The sequence below is a fragment of the Sinocyclocheilus anshuiensis genome, unplaced genomic scaffold (assembly GCF_001515605.1).
Source record: "Sinocyclocheilus anshuiensis isolate Anshui unplaced genomic scaffold, SAMN03320099.WGS_v1.1 scaffold1207, whole genome shotgun sequence".
In the NCBI taxonomy this organism is placed as follows: domain Eukaryota; kingdom Metazoa; phylum Chordata; class Actinopteri; order Cypriniformes; family Cyprinidae; genus Sinocyclocheilus; species Sinocyclocheilus anshuiensis.
The window spans coordinates 256,586-283,918 of NW_015539914.1; the positions used below are offsets into that span (position 1 = coordinate 256,586).

Genomic DNA, 27,333 nt, shown 5'->3' on the forward strand with positions numbered 1-27,333 from the left:
CCCCGCTAAGCTAAAACAGCTCCACCGTTACTGCTCCGTTTAGAGCTGCGTGTAGCAATTAAGCTCGCACTTTCAGCCAAATACAAGGACCGTCTGACAAGCGTTACGCTCTCATTGCTTTTGATCTGGCTCGCTAATTAATTAGTGAATGACTCAAATGAGCATTCTGTGTAAATGAGTTGATTAAAATGTGCTATGATGATTAAATTAGGACGATGTGCTAAACAAATATTCTTATGGACATTCATAAGGGATCTTTGAGTGTTTTGGCTTGGAATTTGGGTGTAGCACATTTAAATGACCATATTTTATTAAAATGATGACAGCAACCCCGCAAGTTTTATTTTTTGCAAATCATGTGTCATTATATTATGAAGTCAACATCATTATAAAAGCACACATTTAGATGATAATTCTGATAATGACTCCTCAGTTAATTTCCTAGTAGTGTCATTCTCTTTTTCTCTTGAGCGTTTCGTGTGTTCTAATTATACATGGACAATAAGGAGCATCGCCCCCTCATTGTCGCTTTGGGATGGCTAATTGTGATTGGTTAAGGGAAATGGGACAAACGTTTTAGTTGCTTATGTGATTTTATTACACGCTCTGCCACTTTTACTACTGTTTGCAAAGTGCTTGTTTGCAAAGTGGTTAGGTCACAGTTATTACAGATGTGTGAAAGTGCTAGATGTTCCCAACAGCCCTAAAGCACATTGTGTGCAGATTGTGAGGGAATGAAAAATGTTAAATTGTAAAAATCATAGTGCCTGCTTTCTCTCTCTCAGGCCCCAGTAATGTGGAGGACCCAGTGCAGATGCTCATGAAGGATGCAGGTACCATCATGCATTACTGGTTACACTTACACACACCCAGCACCTTTCTCTTCAGTAATACAGTGGGGTCCAAATGAGATTAAAAATCTGGCTCAGATCTAATGTAACATTAGTTATTTAAGCATGCGCTATTAGTAATAATGTAAAAATGTAAATATTTCATGTCTAATCCTTTATATGTGTGTGTATTACTGTATATTGTAAAATTGTAATATTATTTAACATTTACTGTTATTTTTTTTATTTAAAATTTAAGATGACTTAGAACTCTATGCGTGGTGAATTAAATGCATTCATTTTCCATGCATTATTTGTTTCCTTTGTACATAATGCCAAATTGACATTCAGTTTTTCAATTAAAAATTAAATGGTAATTTTTTCAAAATCATTTGTTTCTTTGCAGTTTACAACGCCGTGGGTTTAGCTGCTTATGAATTGTTTGACAATGTGGACTTTGATCAGTGGTTCAAGAACCAACTCCTTGGGGAGCTGCAAGTCAGCCATAACAGGTATGATTTAATAAACATCATTAAACTCCTCTGAAAGCCATTTTAACCTGTTCATAAAAAAAAAAAAAAAACTGCAAGTTTAACGTCTGCATTAGTGAATGAAGCCAGAACTTCACAATATGGCGTTTCACATCAACAAACATAACATCTTTAGCATTGTTTTTTGTAGATAAAAGGGTATTCACTTCTAGTATTGTTTTTCCCAGGAAGTGATGTCACTCCACAGGTGCTTTCAAAGAAGCTTGTGCAGTGATAGAGTCTAGCCTTTCTATAGATAAAAGACTAAAGCTTTCTCTCAGAAGTTTTATTTATTTTATTTTTTTTATTGCATTACTCCTCTGTGAGCTCAGATAGGCGCTTTATCAAAAAGAATGTGGGATGAAGCCCAGCACCTTAAAGTTTCTTGCTGTTTTACTGTGATTGCTTGTGGAAACCTAGGTTTGTTGCATAAAAGTGTACAGGTATACGGGGGGTTTGGCCTCAGGAGTTCGAAATTGTGCAGGATAACATCAAATGCTGAATGAGGACAGCCCCTGGAAAGAGCTGATATCTTTCACTTTTTCGCAAGTCTTTTTAAGAACAGCACAAAGATATCGAGATTTAGATAACCCTCTCAGATGGGAGCCTGGATAATCTTTACACTTTGCCTCAATGACATTTACTGCCTTCTTACAAAAGCAGTATTATATCAGCTGTGGTTGACGGATTGGTTAAACAACGTTCTTCTGGGAGACTCCTGCGGTGCATTTGATGAGGTCATGAGACTTGGGAAGATGTGAGGTGTCAGATATGTAAAATAAACTTTCTGTAGAGAAAGGTGTTGAAATATTTATTGAAGGCCATGAGGGTTAAGAAAAATAAAAGGGATTTTAAAACCGGAGCTTAAGTAGGTGCAGAAGTGTTGGGGTAGATGACTTGACAAGCTACTCATAATTTGCAGTAGTTAAACTACAGTCAAACTACCCATTCAAAGTATTTAGCTACACTACAAGATGGTAATAAAAAGCTGCTAGCGACACTGCCTTTTTTAAATAGGGCTGTCAATCAAATGAATATTTATCTCTTAAACAGACATTACAAAATGACTGTTTCTTAATATAGTGACTTCCGTCAGTTTGCTGTATATTATAAAAAAATATATATATATAGTGATGTAGCTGCTACAGCACTACTACTTAGTAAAGTAGCTCATTAATTGAAAAACTTGTTTCGTGCTACTAAAAAAATGTAGTTTGTACTGTAGTTTTGCTACTTTTTGTTATTTTCTCACCAACACTGCTGTACAGTGCCTGATGCAGTTTTGTTGACAGTTCTGTTGGGAGGACAAGACAAAGATACAAAATTTAAAGAAAATAGGTAATGAAGACTGTTACTCTACACAAAGTGTCATTTATGACTTTAGAGCGAGAGAGAGAGGAGAAACAGACCTCTGTTGTGGAAGATCTCATTATGATCGTGCAGATGCTCATGAAGGATGCAGGTACCATCATGCATTACTGGTTACACTTACACACACCCAGCACCTTTCTCTTCAGTAATACAGTGGGGTCCAAATGAGATTAAAAATCTGGCTCAGATCTAATGTAACATTAGTTATTTAAGCATGCGCTATTAGTAATAATGTAAAAATGTAAATATTTCATGTCTAATCCTTTATATGTGTGTGTATTACTGTATATTGTAAAATTGTAATATTATTTAACATTTACTGTTATTTTTTTTATTTAAAATTTAAGATGACTTAGAACTCTATGCGTGGTGAATTAAATGCATTCATTTTCCATGCATTATTTGTTTCCTTTGTACATAATGCCAAATTGACATTCAGTTTTTCAATTAAAAATTAAATGGTAATTTTTTCAAAATCATTTGTTTCTTTGCAGTTTACAACGCCGTGGGTTTAGCTGCTTATGAATTGTTTGACAATGTGGACTTTGATCAGTGGTTCAAGAACCAACTCCTTGGGGAGCTGCAAGTCAGCCATAACAGGTATGATTTAATAAACATCATTAAACTCCTCTGAAAGCCATTTTAACCTGTTCATAAAAAAAAAAAAAAAACTGCAAGTTTAACGTCTGCATTAGTGAATGAAGCCAGAACTTCACAATATGGCGTTTCACATCAACAAACATAACATCTTTAGCATTGTTTTTTGTAGATAAAAGGGTATTCACTTCTAGTATTGTTTTTCCCAGGAAGTGATGTCACTCCACAGGTGCTTTCAAAGAAGCTTGTGCAGTGATAGAGTCTAGCCTTTCTATAGATAAAAGACTAAAGCTTTCTCTCAGAAGTTTTATTTATTTTATTTTTTTTATTGCATTACTCCTCTGTGAGCTCAGATAGGCGCTTTATCAAAAAGAATGTGGGATGAAGCCCAGCACCTTAAAGTTTCTTGCTGTTTTACTGTGATTGCTTGTGGAAACCTAGGTTTGTTGCATAAAAGTGTACAGGTATACGGGGGGTTTGGCCTCAGGAGTTCGAAATTGTGCAGGATAACATCAAATGCTGAATGAGGACAGCCCCTGGAAAGAGCTGATATCTTTCACTTTTTCGCAAGTCTTTTTAAGAACAGCACAAAGATATCGAGATTTAGATAACCCTCTCAGATGGGAGCCTGGATAATCTTTACACTTTGCCTCAATGACATTTACTGCCTTCTTACAAAAGCAGTATTATATCAGCTGTGGTTGACGGATTGGTTAAACAACGTTCTTCTGGGAGACTCCTGCGGTGCATTTGATGAGGTCATGAGACTTGGGAAGATGTGAGGTGTCAGATATGTAAAATAAACTTTCTGTAGAGAAAGGTGTTGAAATATTTATTGAAGGCCATGAGGGTTAAGAAAAATAAAAGGGATTTTAAAACCGGAGCTTAAGTAGGTGCAGAAGTGTTGGGGTAGATGACTTGACAAGCTACTCATAATTTGCAGTAGTTAAACTACAGTCAAACTACCCATTCAAAGTATTTAGCTACACTACAAGATGGTAATAAAAAGCTGCTAGCGACACTGCCTTTTTTAAATAGGGCTGTCAATCAAATGAATATTTATCTCTTAAACAGACATTACAAAATGACTGTTTCTTAATATAGTGACTTCCGTCAGTTTGCTGTATATTATAAAAAAATATATATATATAGTGATGTAGCTGCTACAGCACTACTACTTAGTAAAGTAGCTCATTAATTGAAAAACTTGTTTCGTGCTACTAAAAAAATGTAGTTTGTACTGTAGTTTTGCTACTTTTTGTTATTTTCTCACCAACACTGCTGTACAGTGCCTGATGCAGTTTTGTTGACAGTTCTGTTGGGAGGACAAGACAAAGATACAAAATTTAAAGAAAATAGGTAATGAAGACTGTTACTCTACACAAAGTGTCATTTATGACTTTAGAGCGAGAGAGAGAGGAGAAACAGACCTCTGTTGTGGAAGATCTCATTATGATCGCATTTGAAACCATGACTGCCAGTGTCTCCTTCCATTCACCGCTGTTTGTTTTTGTTTGTCTCTTTCTTTCTCCTATTGAGTAAGGAGAGAGGGATTTAAACCTAATTTGCATATTTCATTACATTGATGTTGACATTAAAATACTCCATGAAATTAAAATTTGAGTTTTGTGACTTAGTCCATGTTTTGAGGTCATCTATACTCTAGTATCGTTCAAAGGTTTGCACTCAATATTTTTTATTAATACTTTGCATTAAATTTATATTAAGTTGATCAAAAGTGACTAATGACATTTATATTATTAAAAAATATTTCTATTTCAGGTGCTGTTCATTTGAACTTTCTATTCATGAAAGAATCCTTTGAACACTGATAAAAATATTTCTTGAGTAACAAATCACCATATTAGAATTATTTCTGAAGGATCATGTGACACTGAAAATCCAGTTTTACCATTACAGTAAATTAGTTTAAAATATATTAAAATAGAAAAGTTATTTTGTATTGTAATAATATTTCATGGCATTACTCATTTACTATATTTTTGATCAAAGAAATGTAGCCTTAGTCAGCATTAGAGATTTATTTAAAAAACTTTCTTAATAAAAATCTTACTGACCCTAAACTTTTAAACAGTAGAGTATAAAGCATATTTATAAATGGTAACAAAAGTACATTTTAGCAGATACACTTTTAAAAATGTACAGTTTTCCAATAAAATGTAACAAAAATATTGATTACTCATTTTGCACTACATCGATTTGGCAAATTCTTGCAAAGAGATGGCACAGTTGATTTGAAATATTTTGTCCAAACTTAGTTACAATAAAAAATATATCAAAAACAGCAAGAAAACGGCACGTGAGCGATTTTATGAGGTCTTTAAAAGAATAAAGGAACTAAACTAAAGAAATATCCAAAAATAAAAGTTTGCTGAAAAGTACATTAGAACAGATTTGGAGAATTTTAGCATTATATCGCTTGCTCATCAATGGATCCTCTGCAGTGTATGGGTGCCGTCAGAATGAGGGTAACAGCAGATAAAAACATAACAGTCCAAAAAGTATCCACATGACTCCAGTCCAACAATTAATGTTTTGTGAAGTGAAAATCTGTGTGTTTGTAAGAAACAAATCCATCATTAAGGCATTTGACTTCAAATCTTCATTTTGACGGCGCCCATTCACTGCCGAGGATCCATTGGTGAGCAAGTGATGTAATGCATGTAATAAAGTTTCTCCAAATCTGTTCAGTTGAAGGAACAAACTCATTTACATCTTGGATGGCCACAGGGTGAGTACATTATCAGAAAAGTGTAATGTTTGGGTCAACTGTTTCTTTAAGGAAAGAGAGAGGAAAAAGTCTTGCATTTCAATGTTCCACATGTGATTGTAACAATCTATCTGCAATGCCTGTATTGCAGACGATGTATGTGCAAGTATGTGTATGTGTCGGTGGGCTTTCGTGTGGCTCCAGTGGGGATCAGTCAACCACTCGAGTGCATGAGTGTGTGTTCATGGGCATTGAGGCGGTCTCTGCACTCGCTCTTGACAGAGCAAGCAAATGTACGTCTGCCACTCTTTAATCAGGCACATTTGTCACTGTCATGATGAGACAGCATGCCTGAGAAAGGCTCAGAGGGATTTTCAGAGAGACATATGAGTAACCCTGGTGCTGACATCTGCCATCGGTGCCTTGGGCTTTGGGATTTGACAAGTTTATATTCAGCAGGAAGTTACCAATATGCATTATACCTTCGTAATTCGTCCCCATTGCTTGTTTGAGAAAAGGCTGCAAATCCCTTTGACCTTGTACACTGTCATTTCTCCCGACTGACAGCCCTCCAGACCCTCCCTTTGATTCATCACTTTGTTTGACCTACTGTGTCACTCTGTCGAGACTCTTGCGCTTTGCCTTTGCAGACAGATTATCTTATCGCTGATCTTGTGCCTTTGAGGTCAAAAGGGGCAGCTGCACTGAACAGGTATTGGTTAGGACCAGATCAATAGACTGGGGAAGCCTGTTGCATCCGTCTTCCCCATTTACAGCAACTCTGTCGTGTTTCTTTTTCGCCCTGGGACTTTAACGGGACACAATAAGCTATTACCTCCCATGGATAGATTATGGCCCAGGACATTGGGGACAGTGCACTGGGCCACTAAGTGGCCATAAACCTGAATAAAAGAATTGGTCATTTTGAAAGATGCATGTTCCAGTATTCTAATAAATACGATAAATGATCAAATAAAAATTAAACATGCATATAAATAAAAAACAAAAATTAGTTTGATTGAGGGGTAAGTATATTAAGTGTGGTAGGGCCAGGTATGCATGCAGATTTGCTGATTATGTTCAGATTCACAAACTCTTGATTCAATTAGATTCATATTTTTGATTCCATATGGTTCGATTGCAATTCATGTTTGTATATTTTAGTTATAATGTCAGTTTTGAACTCTGTTTCTGCTAATGTTGTAAATTTATACAAGGCTGTGCTTCAGACTGATTAAAAGAAACTAAAAAATATTCATTAAATGGACAAAACAGAGTAATTTGTTTGTGAATCAGACTACATTGGTCGTGCTGTATAACATGAAAAGGCACATAGTGTGAGAATAATTTGTGAATCGGACAGCACTGGTCGTGCTATATTTTTTGATTCACTAACATGAACTGGCTCATACTGTAGGAGTCATTTGTTTATAATTCAGACTACACTGGTCGCACTGTGTAAAGAGTTGTGTGTTCATGAATCAAACTACACGTGTTGTGCTGTATCTTTTTAAATTCACTAACACAAACAAACAGGCTTGTACTGTATGAATCATTTGTCATGAATTGAAGTAAACTACACTGGATGCACTGCATATTTTTCATTCACTAACACAAACAGGCTTGTTCTGAAAGATTTGTTCATGAATTGAACTACACTGGCTGTGCTGTATATTTTTGATTCACTAACACAAACAAACAGGCTTGTACTGTATGAATCATTTGTCATGAATTGAACTACTCTGGCTGGGCTGTATATTTTTGATTCACTAACACAAACAAACAGGCTTGTACTGTATGAATCATTTGTCATGAATTGAACTAAACTACACTGGATGCACGGCATATTTTTCATTCACTAACACAAACAGGCTTGTACTGTAAGATTCGTTTGTTCATGAATTGTCCTACACTGGCTGTGCTGTATGTTTTTGATTCACTAATGCAAAACAGGCTCACACTGTAAGTCATTTGTTCATGAGTCAGACCACACTGCTTGTGCTTGTATGCTTTTGATTCACCAAATCGAACAGGCTCATGTTCAGGCTCAGGCTCATTTGTTTGTAAATCGGGCTACACTGATCATATTGTATGTTGGTTTCCGCATGCAACTCCTGTGGACAGCTAAAAAGAAAGAGATTTCCTGGCATTTATCTTGCAAACTGTAACTCAAAATTCTAATTCTCACTGGAATAAAATCCATCTTTGCTACCTCCACTCTTTGAGTTCTTGAAGGCAAGCGTCCTTTCTTTGTCCTAGCTGGGTCACGTCCTTTGGTGCACGTGGAGAATCAGGCCAGTGCTCAGCGACCCTTGGCCCCTCGCCACATACCATACTCTATTGCGTTTCAAGTACAGCGCAGCAGCCACACTGCAGGCAAGCTCGGAGAACAGCAGCATGTGTGAAGGGGATGGTCAGCGTGCGATTCACAGCAGTGTGAAATGACCTTTCAGCTCAGAGCGTCAGCATGGCAGCTGTGGTGCCAGTTCAGCTTAAGGGGGACTAAATTGTGTCGAGTGTTAAGTCACAGATGTTACCTCATCCCAAACTCACACTAATGGATGTGATATGACCCATTACTTATGTTTGTTATGCAGTGTGGTTAATTTGCTTAGCCACCAAGGCGCGCCAGTTTCATTTGGATTGAATGGCCACTGTGGAATTTCTAGGAAGTCAGTTGAGAATCAAAGTTTAGAGAGGTATATCAGCAAAGAAAGAAAAAAAGTGGTACATTTCACAAGTAATTACAAAGATACACCAAGAAACACTGAATTAAACTTGAACTTTTGAAGAAAGAAAGACTTTATTTACAAAATAATTTTTTTACAGTGTGTGTGAAATGGTCATTGCCTATTTCCTTGAATTTTTTTCAATCATTTTCTGTTTTAGGGGTTGCTGTGCCATTTTTGTCCTTCATTTTTTTTCATTTATTTGTGAATTATTATTTTTAATAGTATTATTCTGTAATGTAGATTTAAAATATATTATTATTAATTTCATTGTTGTTATTTTAATTAAGTCTTTGTTCTGTCTGAAATTATGTGTCACTTTTGGACAGGCAGATTCTGATACGCTCTTCAGTATTTTCTGTACAGCAGTTGTGGATACTTCATATTTTGAAATGTTCTTTCTTTCTGTCTGTCTGTCTGTCTGTCTTTCTTTCTTTCTTTCTTTCTTTCTTTCTTTCTTTCTTTCTTTCCTGGCCCCGGCCCCTCAACAGCAAGTAAAAGCAAAAAAAATTGTGGTTGGTTACAATACATGTCAGCCAGGTGATCTCTTCCCTGCCTTAATGGCTGATTTTTGGCAGACTGGACCAGTGGATTGGACTTTATGCTACAATTCAGAATTCTAGCAATCCTGCCCCTTCCTGTCCAAGTAGGCGTCTCTTGGCCAGAATAAGTTGCAGGCTGGACCAAATTATGCTGATAGTCTGATTATGTGTGAATACATTTTGATCAGGCAGCATCTTATTGTCTGAGCGAGTGATTCTTGGCAAGAACAAACTACAGACTGGACCAGATTTTATGCTGATCAGAACTGTCAAAGTCTGGGGTGGCAGATTGTTCCGAACTAAAACTTAACTCTCAAAGCGAATATACACATTAGCAAAAGAGTCACAGTAAAATTGTGTTGGGCTCCTTTGCTTCTCATCATGCTTGCTTCATTATAATGGTTTGATGCTCATTAGAGGTGTGTAATTGAAGAAGCATTGCTGTGTTTTGTCTCTGTGTGTTGCATGGAAGGGATCTTATGATGACTCAGCTATTTGGAAACGGTAATGGAGGGTACTGGAAGCAATGTTTTCATTACAAGTCCCTCTGCTGGAGGCCTAATTGTCATTGAACAGTAAGTTGTCATAAACGGGTACTTTCAGCCTTTCAGTGCTTGTGTTCATGACAAACTTAAGAGAGACAGCGCACAAGATTCAGTCTCCTTTTATAGAGCTTCTCTTCCGTACCATTCTTTTTGACACAGACAAGACTGAGGTTATCAGCAGTCTTTGAGTGACAGTCTGTTTTGACGAGTCAGAGCTGCAGCCACTTGGCAGCAGCCCTCTTTAAAATCAATCAGTCACTGAATAGAGGCAGAGTATTATGGTCAGCATCTTTCAGGCCTACTGAGAATATATTTGTTTTTTCCCCTCTTTAAGATTCAAATACTAAATTGCAGAATTTGAATTCCCTAGCAACCACACATACAGTGGGTATAGAAAAGAATCACCCCCTTTAAAAGAATCACATTTTGTTGCTTTGCAGCCTAAAATGAAGACAGACAGTTTTATCCAGCTGTATTTACTCAGTGCAACTTATAAGTGAAAGATATAACACCAAAAAAAAAAAACAGAATCACCGAGTTGGAAAAAGGATCAGCCCCTTGTGTGTGTGCTTTTTTTTTTACCACCTTTTTCTCTAATCACAGCCTTCACTCTGTCTCTACTAACTTTGCACATCTCGACTTTGCAATATTTGCCCACTCTTCTTTGCAGAACTGCTCAAGTTCAGGTAAATTTGATGGTGATCGTTTGTGGACTGCAGTCTTCAAGTCATTCCACAGATTTTCAATGGGGTTTAAGTCTGGGCTCTGAGTGGGCTCTGAAATATTGGATTTCCGCTAGACATATCATTTGGTGTTGAGGCCAAATAATTCAATTTTAGTCTCATCTGACCATAACACCTTTTTCTATGTGGCCTCAGAATCTTCAAGGTGCGTTTTGGCAAAGCTCAGTCTGACTTGCATGTGGCCTTTCTTGAGGAGTGGCTTTTTTCTTGCAACCCTCCCATACAAGCCACATTTGTGGAGAATTTGTGATATTGTTGTCACATGCACACAATGACCAACCACTCTGTCATAAATTCCTGCAACTGCTTCAGAGTTGCTGTAGGCCTCTTGGGAGCCTCTCTGACCAGTTTCCTCCTGGCTCTATCATCAGTTTGGAGTGACGTCCCGATCCAGGGAGGGTCTGTGTTGTACCAAATACCTTCCACTTCTTAATAATAGACTTCACTGTGCTTCTAGGCATTGATTAAGCCTTTGACATTTTTTTTTTTTTGTAGCTGTCTCCTGACTTGTGCCTGTCCACAACTTTATCCCGGAGATCATTTGACAGTGCCTTGCCACCCATAGTTGATTGTTTGCTTCAGTTACACTACCAAAGACTGAAATGCTCCAGGAAAACTCTTTTCATGCTGAGCTAATCAAAATGACCAGCTGATCACAGTTGAAAGTTTTTTTTTTTTTTTTCTGACATGCTGGTGTTATGTTGACTGTTAAGTTTGCACTGAGTAAATACAGCTGGATAAAACAAAAACTGTCCTTCTTCATTTCAGGCTGCAAAGCAACAAAATGTGATTATTTTAAAGAGGGGTGCTTCTTTTCTATACCCACTGTTAGTGGTTAAACGGATCGTAGTTGATCCGTACGTATTTACACAAGCAAGCGAATTTTAAACAATTCCAGAGAGAAAAGTTGAAAGGGAACTCGATTCGTTAAAATGATCCGATCCGTGGGTCAAAAACCGTAATGTAATCCGAACCATGAGATTTGTGATCCATTGAACCACTACCCACTGTATATGAATGTAACCAACTGGAGGTCATAACTAAATCACAAAATTTAATTTTCAGTGCGACAGTCACAGCACTCTGATACATTTAATAGTTATTTCACCAGTCGTACAACGGCAGGAACTCTGTCCCCCTTTTCCATTTTTTTAAGATGTGTTTTTCACTGTAAAAATATAAAGATTGCCCTGAGGGCCCATGCTGCGAAAACCCCTTGAGTCTTTCCTTTTAAGGACTGACATTTTATTTATTGAAAGATTGAGCAGAACATTGGCAAAAAGTTGCATAAATCTGACGTGATTCATTAACCACTCTTAGACACTACCTCAGGCCTGCATACAGTACGAAGTTTATGATGCATATTACCAAACAAACAATGCAAGCACCTTCTTTATAATTTGTGTTCTCTAGGAATTAATTAATTTGCAGCACATGGGTCTGAATATGGTTTATTTTTCATGTTGTTTACTTTGTCTATCTATCTATCTATCTGTCTCCCTGTCTGCCTGCCTGCCTGCCTGCCTGTCTGTCTGTCTGCCTGTCTATAGGTTATGTATTTATGTATGTGTGTAAAGGTCTTGCACTTATGTTTTACTTTTTTTTTTTACATTATATATTTATTTTCATATTTATAATAATCTTATCAGATTGCAATTTCTTGTTGTTGTTTTTTAAGTCATAATCTTAGGGACATTTGTGTCTATGGCTTTTTGTTTGTACCCCTCTTGTCCTTTCCAGTATCCATTTAGCTCAATGACCTTCTTGCCGCACTGCGTATTAAATTCCTATTAAAACTGAATTAAGATGATTTAATAGGAAAAGGAGGTATCTTCGGAGATTCCTTACACTAATAAGTGAACAGGAAGTTAAAGTATCCTTGGCAGCAGGGCCTGTTTACCTTTATTTGCATGTTTATATGTTGTACTGTGCTCCGTTGAGAGTAATCATTGGCTACATGTCATTTAGCAGATGTGTTGTAGAGCAAACACAATGTTTTGATGCGTCATTACCTTAGAGTGGACTCATTATGACTTGCTGCGTGGCTAATAAGTTTGACCTCTCTGTGGAGTGACCTTTATAGTTAATGTAATGAGGTGCTGGTGATATTAGTTGTGGTGGTTTTGGGTGCGACACTGAAGTTTTTATCACCATCGGCTCTAATTACTCTGTCGCTCACTGGCAAGCAGACGAAAGCAGCTTAAACCCCTGGCATGCTCTCTTACTTTTTATCAACGCCAGTGGCACAGCAGCCTGTTTCTCCAGAGATATTTTCTTCAAAATAATAAATACAAAAATAAAAAGCCTTGAAATGATCCCTCCCAGTCTCTCTTTTATTGTCTCCTCCAGTGACCCGAGAGATCCCCGGGGCTCAGAGTCATGCATGCTTTACTTTTGAGAACTGATCCTGCAAAAATAGTTCAAAATTGGGACTGGTTTTTGGTGGGAAATGCAGGTTCTTTACAAAAGCAAATAGCCCAATACACTGCTTCTGATGTATGTATTTATTTATTTCTGTTTGAGTCTTATTTTAAATATATTTATAATATCTATCTGCACTGCAGGCATCCATAAGAAAGTTATTCTGAGACCTGAAAGCTAACAGCCATCTCTAAGATGTCTAGCACGCACTGTGGAGCGAGGAGGAGAGTGAAAATTATTGACAAACATAAATCAATGTACAGATGGGTGAAAGCAACAGACTCATATTTAACAGTTATTAACCCACATTTTACAGTTCATCCTTCAAACTTTTGTCGCCTATTGTTGAGGACAAATGAAAATGAATTTATTAAAGAGCGAATTGAACACAGAGAGCAGGGCAGAATAGCCAGAAAGTTTTAGTATAATATAATGCCATGTACACATGCATATTCCACAAGATGTACTCTTTAAACCTCTTTAAGGTTTAATGAGAATAAAGATCTTGATCGGGAAATGATGTGCATTTTCAATGTGGCCAATGAATAAATGTAACAATGATTATGAAAATTAAGCATTGATTAGGCTATTGAGTGGGCATAAACTGGGAAGAGTGCTCTTAAACTTAAGGTGCTCTTGGATGTACTTCTGTATATGCCTTTTCTAAGACATGTAACGCTTCAATAAATTTCCACATACACTTTAATTGTTTAATCTCACAGTATAGAGATATCTGGGTATTCTGTAGGTAGAGTGCATTCAATTGTTCATGTGCGCATAAATTTAAGATAATTTGCAATTATTAAAGGATGGTCCCACTTTATATTAAGTGGCCTTAACTACTATGTACTTACATTTAAATTAATCATTTGGTACAATGCACTTATTGTGTACATACATGTTTTTATATTGTACTTGTATTAAAAAAAATACCTGCATGTAATTACATCTGTATTTAATTTCTGTAATTACATTTATAATTACTGTTGTCCCATCCCTTACACCTTAACCCACCCTTAAACCTATCCATACCACCAAACCTGTCCCTAACCTTACCCGTTTCTCTCCTCAATAGCAGCAAAAGTGTTTTGCAATACAATATGAAAACAATAAGTACATTGCACTTATTTTTGATGTAAGTACATAGTAGTTAAGGCCACTTAATATAAAGTGGGACCAAGAATTTTTTTTATTCATAGGAATATTTGGAATTTTTTAACATTTAGGATTATTATACACACATCTTTTTGAGCCCCCAGTATTTTATTTTGGACTTGTGCCAGGTTTTCTTTCTTTTTCTTTTTTTTCTGAACATAAAGTTACTGCAAATACATTTTTTTCCTGGGAAAACAGGAACCTTTATATTGTGCAGTATTCATGGAAATGAGTAGAGTTTAAGGTGTGCTGAATACAAGATTCGAAGATTAAAAGACAGTTTCCAGACATTCTCTATTGTGTCTTACCCCTGCAATTCAGAGTCTTACCTTCTCAGATAAAAGAAGCTTTTTAAAGGATTTTAAGCCATTAACAGGACAACACACAGGAATGCTGATTTTGCTTATTTTGTTTTTTAGGTACAAGTTGATCAGAAGGCGGGTGATCTGGCTGATTGGACAGTGGATCTCAGTGAAGTTCAAGCCGGAACTGCGACCCCTGCTCTACGAGGTCATCCTCAGTCTCATGCAGGACCCCGACCTTGTGGTAAGTGAAACTTGCAGGATGTCCAGGTTTTTAAAGGGGTAGTTCAGCCAAAACACTAGTACTCTGTTATCATTTACTCAAACTCTGCTGGTCTTTCCTTTCCATACAACTACAATGAAAGTGGACAAAAAGAACACAAATGCACCATAAAAGTAGCATAAAACAATACGAAATATTAAATTGCTCTTAATGTCCTTGTCTCATTCACGAGAGAGGTAGCTAAGTCTGGTTCATGAATTATTCATTCTTTTCATTTGGATCTTTACAAAGAATCAATTAGTCCAATTCACAAAAACTGGTCTGAACGATTCACTGACCACTTTTGTCATCCTCTTAAGCTTAAGCAAACTTTTTGAAAGCTTTCAAGCTTGTTCCCATTGTAATTGCATGAAAAAGAGTGTCAAGCGAATTGTTTAATTTCCACTTTTGTCTACCTCAAAAGACACATACATATTATTTTCCGTATGATATTTTCTGTATAATATCAAGCAAGCTGATGACTACACACTTGTGTGTACTTGTGTTATTTTAAAGGGGTCATATGATGCTGCTAAAAAGAACATTATGTAACACTCCAAAGAGTGTTGAAAATTGAAATCGCATCATTCGCATTTTAATATTATTTATATACTATTATAGTTTAGAAATGATTAATTATCTTGATTTTTTTTCAGTATTTTAATAAATATTATAATACATATTTTAGTTTTCATATTAAATGTAGTAATTTATGTTCTTGTCATTTTTATTATTTTTTGTTTTTAAATATTACTGTTTAGATTTGATTTATTTTTATTTCAGATCCCGTTTTTGTGTAATTTTTGGTGTTTATTTCCAGTTAGTAATTTCAGTGGCAAGGCAACATTTCTGTAAGTTTTTTGTCTAATATTTATATTTTAGTTTTAGGGCTATTAAATCAATTAATCGCATCCAAAATAATTTATATATATATATATATATATATACTGTATACAGGTGCATCTCAATAAATTAGAATGTCGTGGAAAAGTTGATGCACCTGTACAGGGGCGTGTCTAGAACATTTTAAACGGGGGGGGCAGGCCTCAAAAGAGGGTGGCCACAAAATGACCAAAATGAGCATGATGAGAAAAAAAACATTGTAGAATCTATGGTACACTATTAAGAAGTGCTAACCCGCAAATGTTATCTTAGGGAGCCATTTCTACCTGATCTAACCCTTAAATTTCTTTTTATCACTGTAACCTAATGTATAGGTTAATTAGGTTAATATTTTTGGGTTGAATAAAATCAAATACATTAGATGTTACCACATGAGAAATTGTACATATTCAATGAAGAAAAACACTTAAAGTGACTTAAAGGCTTTACTCAAATGAAAACACTTTCATCATCCTCATGACAGTACATGCTGGTTTTTTCTCATATCTAAAGGCTACAACACACACCAGTTTATGTTCCGTGCTGAGTTATACAATCGAAACCTCTCATTATAACACACTTTGTAAAGTTTCGGGAATGACATCTGCATATTTATATGGGATTCACTTAGAAATAGCAGTGATTGACATAGTGATAACTATAACAATGGATGGGACAGTATTAAACTGGGCCTGGTTAATTCGCTTTTATTGTAGAACTATATATAAAAACAACAAAATACAAATGCACTAAATAAAATAATTTAATAAATGCATATTTACAATAGGCGCTTAACTCAAATAAGTAGTAAGTAATAAAATAAATGACTAGAGAAGGCTGACTATAATCAGCTTGCTTCCATTTAGTTGGATAAGCCTACTCGTCACCTGAATTAATAAAAAGCTCTTGTCTTCAATGATGCAAGGACAAAGTTTGAGCTTTCACACGCAATATCGGCGTGAGAGCAGAGCCAATTCATAAGAGGACACTGTATATTTTAAAGAGCATGTCCAGTTTTGTGTGAGAGTGAAGGAAATCCGCTTGTGAGTGGAGAGATTCGTGCTCGCGCATTACATGGATGCGATATCGCATTACATTACTGCGCTCTCGACATTTGTCATTAAGATAACGTTATAGAAACCTCCTAAAATTAAGTATATAGAAGAGAAGAAAGCCATCTGAGGAAGCTTCCTATTGCCCATGCCAGGATCCGCCACTGATGCCATTAGAAATGTTATAAAAAAACAAGCCAATCGCAAGACATCTGGTAGGGGGGGCACCTGGAGTGGCCTACCAGATTTCAGTGGGGGCCGGTGCCACCCCTGGCCACCATGTAGACACACCCCTGACTGTATGTATATATATGAGCAATATCACACGTGTAGTATTGCGTTTATACAACAGTTCGACGGCACGAGTGTGTAAATATATAAGAAAAACAACAACGGAGTGTCTTTAAAAACCCTTTTGTGCAGAACTACTTCCTTCCGCCACAGATTCAGTCTGACAGTTTAACAGCTGAGCTCAAGATCCGTTACTAATTCGAAAAGTCACTTTAGAACTAGTAACGAAGGAATGTTGAGTTGCTTCATTGAAAGCTTATTGTATTACTGTATTAAAAGCTCTCTGTATTATAAATAGAGAATTATGAGAGAGAGATGGACTGAGCGAGTGTGATTACCTGCATCTGATACAGCATTCATTCTTCAGCTCACTCTCATCTTCACAATAAAACATTAGTTTGAATGTCCACTGAGGTAAGTGATATATTTGTCGAACGATCCTTTCATCTGTTAAAGGGTGATTTCCGATGACAGCGCTGCTCAGTGCATTTGTTAACTGCGTCTTACAAGCCGTTATTAAAAGTAAAAATAATTTGTTTCAGTCTCTTTCAATATAAAAGTCTTTACTGCTGACTCTTAAAACAGTCTCTTGTCGCCATCTAATGACGAAACAATGTCACAAAAATCACCATCACGAACACACACACACACACGGTTTCCCAATACTAAATACTACTAAATAGTATTTATTGAATATTAAACAACAACAACAGCCATCATAAAAGTTACTAGACAATTCAGTCAGAAGTACAAAGGCAGTGCTCTAATATACAGCATTAAAGTTACATAAAATATAACGTGATGAGATTTTGCCCTTAGCCAAAACTATTTGCTCTGGAACAAATAATAGATTAATGAGACCAAAGACTGCCTGTTAGAATTACCCAAAACAAATTATATCTCATGTTTCACCGCTATAGAGACATCAGAGCCAGCGGCAAATTCCAGAAGATCTGGCCGAGGTGAGGCTGCTCTCAGCGGGTTCATGAGCGATGAACAGCCGCTGACGCCCTGGAGCTCACATCTCCGAAAACGTTGAATCAGATTTTCAAATAGACTTTATCTTTATTAACAAACCGCATATTTGAAGTCTAAACAAGTACATTCTCGCCTAAAAAAAACTCTTAAAACTATATTCCGTTACACAAAAACAGTATTATTTTAAAATTTTAGTGGATTTGGGTGTCCGCCACACTCGCTGTAAGAAATACGGGAAGCGGAGTGATACAAACGGTAAAAGGGTGTTCCTGTAGCGATACCAGTACAATATCTCACGGTTCTCAACCAATCAGATTTGAGAACCAGAACGAACTGTTGTATAAATAATAATAGCAGATGATTTTATCCAAAGCAACTTGAAAATGCGGAGAACAATTAAAGCAATCAGACCAACAAGAAAGCAACCGTATACAAGTTATGTGACAAGTCTCAGTTAGTCTAGCACATAGCAAGTTTTTTTTTTTTTTTTTACTAAATTAGAAAAATTTATAGAATAGAATAGAATATTTTTTTATGTTTTATATATTTAGTTTTAGGTAATGGTAATAACCCTGATGTGATGTTATGCAGGAGAGCAGTCATGAGCATTACCAATTATTGACTTGCTTTCTTTGCATTAAAAGTCTTGACAAATTGCCCATTGGTTCAAATCAATATTGTCTTCCCCAATTAGGAACGCATGAGGACTCTGATTAGCCGCATTGTGTCTCGGTAAATAATGAGAGGCCATCATTAGATGCCAACTTATGAACAGCACCATTAATCAGGAGCACCAGTGGGTAATCACTAATACGACTGCCAGTGACCAAAGGCACCCTCCAGCCTGCAGCTTAGCCATGTTTAGTTCAAAATTTCAGGTTCACTGTGAGAACCTTTTATGGTTTGTTTTGGCTATTGCTGTGCAACTCTTTGCCCAGCTTATAGTCTTTTTGCATTCATATGCTGTTCAATAGAGTTTAATTTTCTCATTGTATATTCAGATAAGTATCACTCAAAGAAATTATATGTTGGATTTACTTAACTTTTTTGTCAACAGGTTCCACGTAACTGGGTTATGTTGCATTTAATTAACATTATTTATTTCAGTAAACTTACTTTTGTATTATTCAATACCATTTAATTGAATCAGGTTAACATTCTCAATTTCATCCAAAACTATTAAATTCAATTATCCTAAAATTAATATCAAGCAAAAATAAATAAATAAAACAAGTAATCCAGTTTAATTAATTGGTTTATTTAACGAATGTGTTGAACAATTTTTACAAATGTTATCTAACGAGAACTTTCACAAATCTTTACTCTGTAAAGATTTTTATTGTTAGGTGTTAGCCATAAGATGGTTTTGTTACATCCATGGCATGCCCAATGTAGTTGTTTTTAATTACTAAAACTTTAATTCTCGTTAGCAGGTCCTCAACCCAAGCACATGCTCTACACTTCACCACAATGGTAACCCCCCAAAAACACTAACATGCCAGAAACGCTTTTAAATCCAAACATAAAAGAACATCAACAAGTCTCCCAACTGTATCCTCTTGATTTTAAAAAATACTTAAAATAACCTTTTATTTCAACATTTACTCTCCCTATCCAGCCCTGTGCAAAGCATGATGGGAAGGGGAAATCCTGTTCTTAGTTACACAACAAAAATAATTTATGTACTCTCAGCTCAAATGAATTAAGTAAAGTGGTTGAAAAGAATTGTGTTAGATTAACTTAATTTACTTAAGTAAATTGAACAAGTATCAAATGTTATTTAGGCCAACTTAATTGAAACGTTCTTTCAAAATGAAAATATTGAGTTAAGCTAAAACGCAACTCTTTCATGTCAGTTTAACATAATGCAATTGTTTGAATGAGAAACCTAAAACGGTGTTAAATTAAATTTTTTTTTTTTAATAAACTGAAATGTATCATATTTTTTTGAGTGTATGCTGTTAAATGCATTGACAGAATTGACTGCCTGCATCTTCTGCAAGTCTGTGCAGTTATTTATTTTTATTTTATTTTATTTTTTTATCTAATTTTTGTTTTAGAGGTGGCTCTTTAAGGGGGTTAATTTAGAGACTACATTTCTCAAGGGAACTTATCCGGCTGACGACATTAGCGTGCTGTGCTTTAGTGTGCTAACAGAGACTGTCAGCATGGTAAAACCCTGTCTGAGAGCTCTCTAAATTCCCCACCATTACAGCACAGCTTCTGTACTCATCAGAGGAGCGCTATTGTAACACATTCATTGCCTTCAACAATAAATTTCAGGAGATACTGTCTGATCTCAAATAGCCAGCTGTGTCCCCATTATTTTGCATAATCCATAGGTCTTTCTTTTGTGGAGACTGTGAGAGGCTAAATATCAATAACCTTTTATTGCACAAAACTGTTCAATTGTTGAATATCCTTTAATGTGTTGAAGAGTTTTTAATTGTTGGTGTTTGTACTCAACAGATGTTTTGCACATCCTTAGTTTTCCCATTTAAGATTTTAAAGTATGTGGTAACAATATATTTATACAACACTAGGATGTCAGCAATAGCTGTTGGGATTCACCATATGCGGACAGATTTTGTGAGAATCCTTTCTTGTTGGTATTATCGGAGTTTGAAAATGGAATGAAGGCTTTATCAGCTGGCAGAGGGATGGACATGTTTATTTGGTGATGGAGAGAGAGGAAAATTATCACTTAAGTGTTTTTGGGATTTCTTCGAACGTTCAAGGCGAAGGGCGATCCACAAATCATTTTCATTTCCGTCAACCTGATTGGAAATTTGATTGCTGTTGCTGGCTATGAAATGCTGCGTTCTAAAATGGGAACAGCAGCATGAAATCATCCAAGCATTTTATCTAGGTTTCACTCCTACCTTTTGTCCATTCCCGGCTTGATTACATTTACATTTAAGACATTGATTATGGCACAGTATGCACCTCTGTCGTCATCGTACTGATGGTGAAAGTTAATGCTGTGCTGCACTTAGCATGAAGGTGAATATGTACCAGGGGTGGGCAGTATGATCGGAATCTTATATAGTTTTATATCATGGTAACTGCATAAATCACAATATATTTATTTTTGCAGAAATTAAATGTAAATGTAAAAATCTAAGACTACTTGCAAAAAAAAATTATATTTTGCATTTTAAATTGTATTTTTTTTATTATTAGAAATTATATTATTGACACAATTTTTTCACATAAATTCTATTAAATATTCCTCTTTAATGACAGGAAATTAATCTGATCAGTGTCACAAATTTGAATATTTGATTCATGACTTGCAGTATCTGAAATATTTCTTATTTTATATAATTTCTTTTTCATTTTTTCAAGTAATTTTATTTATTTATTAAATTTTAAATTCTAGATTGTCAATGTGGAATCCAATGTACGTTACATTTACTAATGCCTAATACATATAGTTAGTCATTTTAGTGCTTCAACTTAAACTTGTTATCTTAAACTAAAAATCTTACATCGCTGTATGAATAGTTTTATATCATAATAAATGACAATATACTTATTTTTTCAGGAAATTAAATGTAAGTGTAAAAGTCCAAGACTACTAGTTAAATGCTTCTATTCTATTTTTTTTTTTTTTTGTTAGTTTTTTTTTTCAATTAGAAATTACTGACACAATTTTTCACAAAAAATTCAATTGAATGTAAGAATGTATTACTATTTAGTGTGTCCCTCTTTTACTTTAATGACAGCAAAATTAATATGATCAAGTCAAGTCACCTTTATTTTTAGTGCTTTATACAATACAGATTGTTTCAAAGCAGCTTCACAGTATTAAACAGTAGAAGAAGCAACTATGCAAACCTCAAAAATGAGACAAATCCAAATTCTATTGAATCTTAACTCTGCTGATCCGTGTCACAAATTAGCATTTGATTTGTGATTTAGTGCAGAAATGTAAATATTTCTTATTCATTTTATATAATTTCTTTTTTTGTGTTATTTTTATATATTTACAGGTTTAAATACAATTTTAAATTCTATATAGTCAGTGTAGACGCCAATATACATTAAGTAATATAAATAATGTATAACTTTCTGTAATCTGTTTTGAATTGTGCAAGCATCTCATAATATTTCTTTAACTTATTTTGGACGTTCCACTCTGTATTTTCAAATTCCATGTTTCGCTCGAATAGCATGTAAATAGTGTAACGGTCCTGCCCAGTCATAATCCATGTGGATATTTCTTGCATCACGCTGTTCACGCCGTCATACTGCCCGACCCTAACATGCACTTATTTATTCATTGATTTGTTAATTGCATTTATGGAAGCCAGTGTAGTGTAAGCACCAAGGCCAATGTGCAGCCCAGTCTCTCATGCCATATCGCTCCTGCAGGCTCCATAGGCTCAGCAGATCCAGTTTAAATATTTAAGTTGTGGAGATGACAGACCATTAGCATGCTGTTCAAACTCTCTTGGGTGTTTGTGTATGTATTTACATGCGTGCCACGGGAAATTGGAGTCAGAGACCACTGGAATGAGGCAAACCACGGGGCTCACCAAACACTATTAACTCTCCTTCAGCTGTGCAGCTGCTAAGTACGTGCGACAGGGAATCCAAATAAAGTTTACATGTTTGTTATTAACTTATCAAACCGAGTAAAAACCCAGCTCCGTTTCACTCAGCTAACCCGTCCAGAGAGGGAACTGTGGACAAATATTATTGAACAATGGAAAACGGAACAAACTGGGAAGGCCGATAAGATATTCATTTAATGTATTTCACATTTCATCGCATACGTGTCAGGCATTGAAATGTTGTCGCGTCTCAAGGGTGAGTCTCAAATGGCGACAGAGCAATATAAATGTAAAACCTGAGACGCTTTTCTAGGGGAGTCTCTTGAGGTCGTTCATTTTTGGTTCCTTCCTTTGGGAGCAGCATTTCTATGGTGTAGCATTAAAGGGATAGGTCACCAAAAAATGAAAATTCCGTCGTTATTTGTTGGCCCTCATGTTATTCCAAAACTTTATGACTTTCTTCTTCGGAACACAAAAGAAGATATTTTGGAGCAGTGTTTCCCGCAGAACCTTCCCACAGACTGGGATGGACCTTGGAAGAAAATATTGTATATTTTATATTTAAATGCATTAATCTGGTGTACTTTGGGAAAAATGAAGATCCCCAACCACTTTTTAATAACCTATTTGAACAGAGTGAAGTCTATTCATTGACTTGTACCTGGACTTTAAAGTGGACTCAAACCTCTTTTTAGTTGTGATAGTGTCTCAGTCCACATCACTTTTACACTGATGTTTTTAGAAAGCCAAACAATTAAAAAATAAATTAATAATAATAATTATTATTATTTTATCCAGTAATGTATTACCATAGTAATAAAACTGCACTGTAAAATAAATGTAAATGAAAAAAATGAGTATTTCATAATACATATAATTATTTTACTTTACAGTAGTAAAATTAGTTTATCTTGATTTCTTCTCTTGCAAGAGTTAAACCCTCAAGTTTTATTTTGCTGTAAAACTGCAGTATCTTTGAAAACAGTTTTACAAATGCATCTCTTTACAAATCCAGTGAATTGATCCGTCCACAGAAATTATGTGAGCAGATGGAGTTTAGTTTGATTTAGTGCGAACCGAGCCGCTCAGAGATGGTCAAAAACAGCGGATCATTAGCTGCTTGCATGTAAGAACAGTGCCATGTGAAGAATTTTTTATTTTTGGGTGAACTAATAATTAACTATTGGCTACAATTCTTATCTGCAGCTGTAACCAAACCACAGTTTAACAAGCTAACTTTTACTTTTTTTTTTTTACGTAGCAAGATGTCGACTAAACTTATAGTTTACTTTCTGCAAATTAGCAGACTCTACATTCATAGTTTTCCACAAACACGCGTGGTCTGTGAGCAAGGTGAGCCATCAGCGCTCTAGAGGTGCTGTCATGTCAGTGTGCAGACGCGCGGTGTGAGTAGACTTGACAGTTGCCACGGGGCCCGGAGGCTCCAGCCAAAGGCAAACTACTCTTACACTGTTCCAACATATCAACAACTCTGGAGATTTTACCCTTCTGCTTATAAAACAACCCATCGGTAATTTCCTGGGTTCAATTAAAGCTCCACGAGTCTGGAAATTCATTATAGGCCAGTCAGCCACCATTCAAATAATGACATGTTGTGGTCTGTGTTGATTTCAGTGCGAGAGGTTGCAGATTCAAACTTTGTGTGAGTGGCAATTTTTTTAACAACCAATTAAAGTTATATTTGTTTGTCAGAATGTTTACCAGGAACAATTTAGTTGTGTCCTATACAGAGTAAATCCAAGGTATTCTGGTTAATCCCAGATTTTATAAGGACTGAGATGATAATAAGAAGTAACATATCATAAATAATAGATTTGAGGAAATATTAAGTATTGGCCTTGGCATTTTTAAATTATATAGAAAGAGTCCAAAATGGTCCAGCATGGTATCTCTACTAAACTAATTTGTTTTGTCATTAAACAGATGCAGATGTGTTTGATTTGAGTAGATAATTGATGTTTTTTTTATATATAAATGTGTGTAAATTAAATGCTACATCAAGTCTTAAAGGTGGGGTAAGCGATTTCTGGTAGCCAATGTTGACATTTGAAATCACCAAAACAAACAAGGCCCTACCCCAAAAGGGTCTCGCCCCTATTTTGATAGCTCTGCCCCACACATATGTACGCAACCCAGGCAACGATTAGTTCTGTGAAACAAAGCAAAACCAATGTTACACTGTGTCTACACCGGACGCTGTATATACTATGGAACTCATTATAATCAGTGATGCTGTCTACACCATAGATATATATACATATCTATGGTCTACGCTGGATGTGGCGCGACACGACAAATCCCCGACAGAAAACTGCTGCTGTGCTCTATTCATGATGTATTGACACAAATTTCAAATGATTTTCATTGGTCGCTTTGTCGCGTCCAGTGTACTAGACAGACTTTAGCTGTTGCGGTGCAGACACGGTGTTACTCACCTATCGAGAAGAAACAAAGCAAACTCGGCGTCCGATCGCAGGCCTTCCGCTCCTTCAGTTCTCCTACACGGGTCCTACATCTTGCCTTATTGCCTTAAGCCTTCGTTTGTTCCGCAGACGTTTTCCTCTTTTGTTTTTTATCCACCATCTCGGTGTTACTCACCTATCGAGAAGAAACAAAGCAACCTCGGCGTCCGATCGCAGACCTTCCGCTTCTTGAGTTCTCTCCAGCGCTGGAAAGCTGATCCGATATTTACACGGGGTCCTACTTCTTGCCTTAAGCCTTCTTTTGTTCCGCAGACGTTTTCCTCTTTTGTTTTTTTATTTGCCATCTCTATCTTTCTGTCGCTCGGCTCGCGAATGTTCGTCCTGTGCACTGAACGCTCTCTCCTCCACATCATGAGTAGACACGCCCCTTACTGCTGATTGGCTACAAGTTTGTTTTGCTAGTCGGCCCGAATCAGTTTTCTAAAGCGTTTTTGAAAAATCGCTTACCCCACCTTTAAACCTGAAGCTTTTTGTCGCAGACTTGTAGGGGAAAAAGAGCTTGACGTGCCTTTTTATGATACATTTATTATTATATAAACTTCATTATATTAATTTAATAGATGACTTTGGTCTGGATTGATGTCAGCTGTGGTCTTCTAATTATTGACCTCTATTCTAGGCACAATAAGGCAGCTAGTCAATAACACTGAACGGTTAGGTGCATGCGAAGAATGTGCTGCATTTCAGCGGTTCAGAAATGAGGGACCTCACCAGAGTTGGAGACAGTGTAGCTCTCCTGCCTCCAGGAGCTTTCAACACAGCAGTAGATCATTTATCTTTCATGTTTCAACGTGGCCCGAACTATATTATGCAAAGGAAATGAGATCGGGCTACTTCTATTTCACGGTTTGTCAGCTTGAAAAGAATCGACTAATCGCTTTCATATGCACGCACCCTCATACATATGTACAGCTTGTATTTGCAGATACTGTACACTCGCGCAGCAGCCCTCACTTGCAGTGCCACTATGTCAGTAGGGGAAACACTACCTTCTCTTTATTGTTTTGACGTCTAATTATCCATGTCAATGTTTTTGTTTCAAATCATCAGTTATTGGGGAAATTGTAATTGTAAAATTAAGTTTTGTCAACAATAATGAAAATAATCATTATAACGAAATAATTACTTAATTAAAACATGCTTTTGAAAAAATATGATGAGAACAAAATAGCACTTTATTTAAAAAATGTTTCGAAGAAAAAAATCTTTCTTTCTTTCTTTTAAATTAATTTCAACTTTTTGCTTTTAAATGGTCACATTAAAACCTTCAAATAATTGTAATTTTGTGTTTACCATTGTCCTAGATGGACAACAATATCAGTGAAGAGCTTAATGAAATATGAAACGTGATGTCTGAAGACAAAAAAACAAAACAATGTCTATTATCACAGAACATTTTATTGAGCATAATCTCTAAAGCATTATGTGTTCATTAAGTGCTTTTTAAAAACTGTATTTTATTATTTCAAATGTATTTGGTTAAAATTGGATTTGTTAAATTTTTAGACATTTTGCGAGTCTGTCTTGAACACAATTTAAGCCATTTCAAAAACGTGTGAATATAATATGTCAAATATTAACTATGTTGATAGGACGTTTTCTTCAAAGCACAAAAACTATAGCCAAAACAGAAAACAGTGACAAATGAACAGCGCATGGATCTGTGTTTGCGTGGGAAGTCTTGAGGGGGAATTACTGCAGCAGCTGTGTCTTCTGCGATTGCTCGTGGAGACTAATAGCTATTATTCACTAGCTTCTTTATTCAGACGAGCTGAAGAAGGCAGGATTAGACGCTCATATCCATAACGGAGGCTAGCCGAGCAGACTGATAACAGTGATGCAGGCAGAACCTTTGAGTGAGCAGATCCATGTTGATCGAGATCTCTGGTTGGCCAGGTTGCACGTGGACTCGTCTGGCTTCCGCAGGCAGGCATATACCTCATTAAAGGGTTACTGTCACAGAATCCCATCTCACTCATAATTCTCTTATATCTACTGGGTGGGTGCTCTGTACTCTGGCAGGGAGCAGAGTGCTTTATTTTCAGCCGGTTTTTGATGTTTTATGCTTCTAAGAGAGAAGGTAGCGCTGCTTATTTCTGCTTTTATTCCTCTGTAGAATATGTAAGCCCTCTTAAACCCTTTTTAAATAAAGATAGATTGAATTTGGTAACATGTTTTTTTTTTTCTCAGCTGATTTTATTGTTCCTGGTAGTTATGTGCTTTACAACCTGTCATTCATGAAAATAGGAGCCTAAATAGCCTAATAGCCTAAATAGGAGTGTAAATGAAGTGCAAACTGTTCCACCTGT

At 36.1% G+C, this 27,333-nt stretch overlaps 1 protein-coding gene across 1 annotated transcript in view; it reads left to right on the top strand.

Moving 5' to 3' along the window:
* LOC107686387 (importin-11) overlaps positions 1 to 27,333 on the top strand; it is a 169,014-nt gene that overhangs the window by 59,599 nt on the left and 82,082 nt on the right. The window contains exons 14-16 of the mRNA XM_016483355.1: positions 786 to 833; positions 1,237 to 1,342; positions 14,614 to 14,740. Of these exons, the coding sequence (XP_016338841.1) occupies positions 786 to 833; positions 1,237 to 1,342; positions 14,614 to 14,740 (281 nt within the window). The remainder of the gene's footprint in view (positions 1 to 785; positions 834 to 1,236; positions 1,343 to 14,613; positions 14,741 to 27,333) is intronic.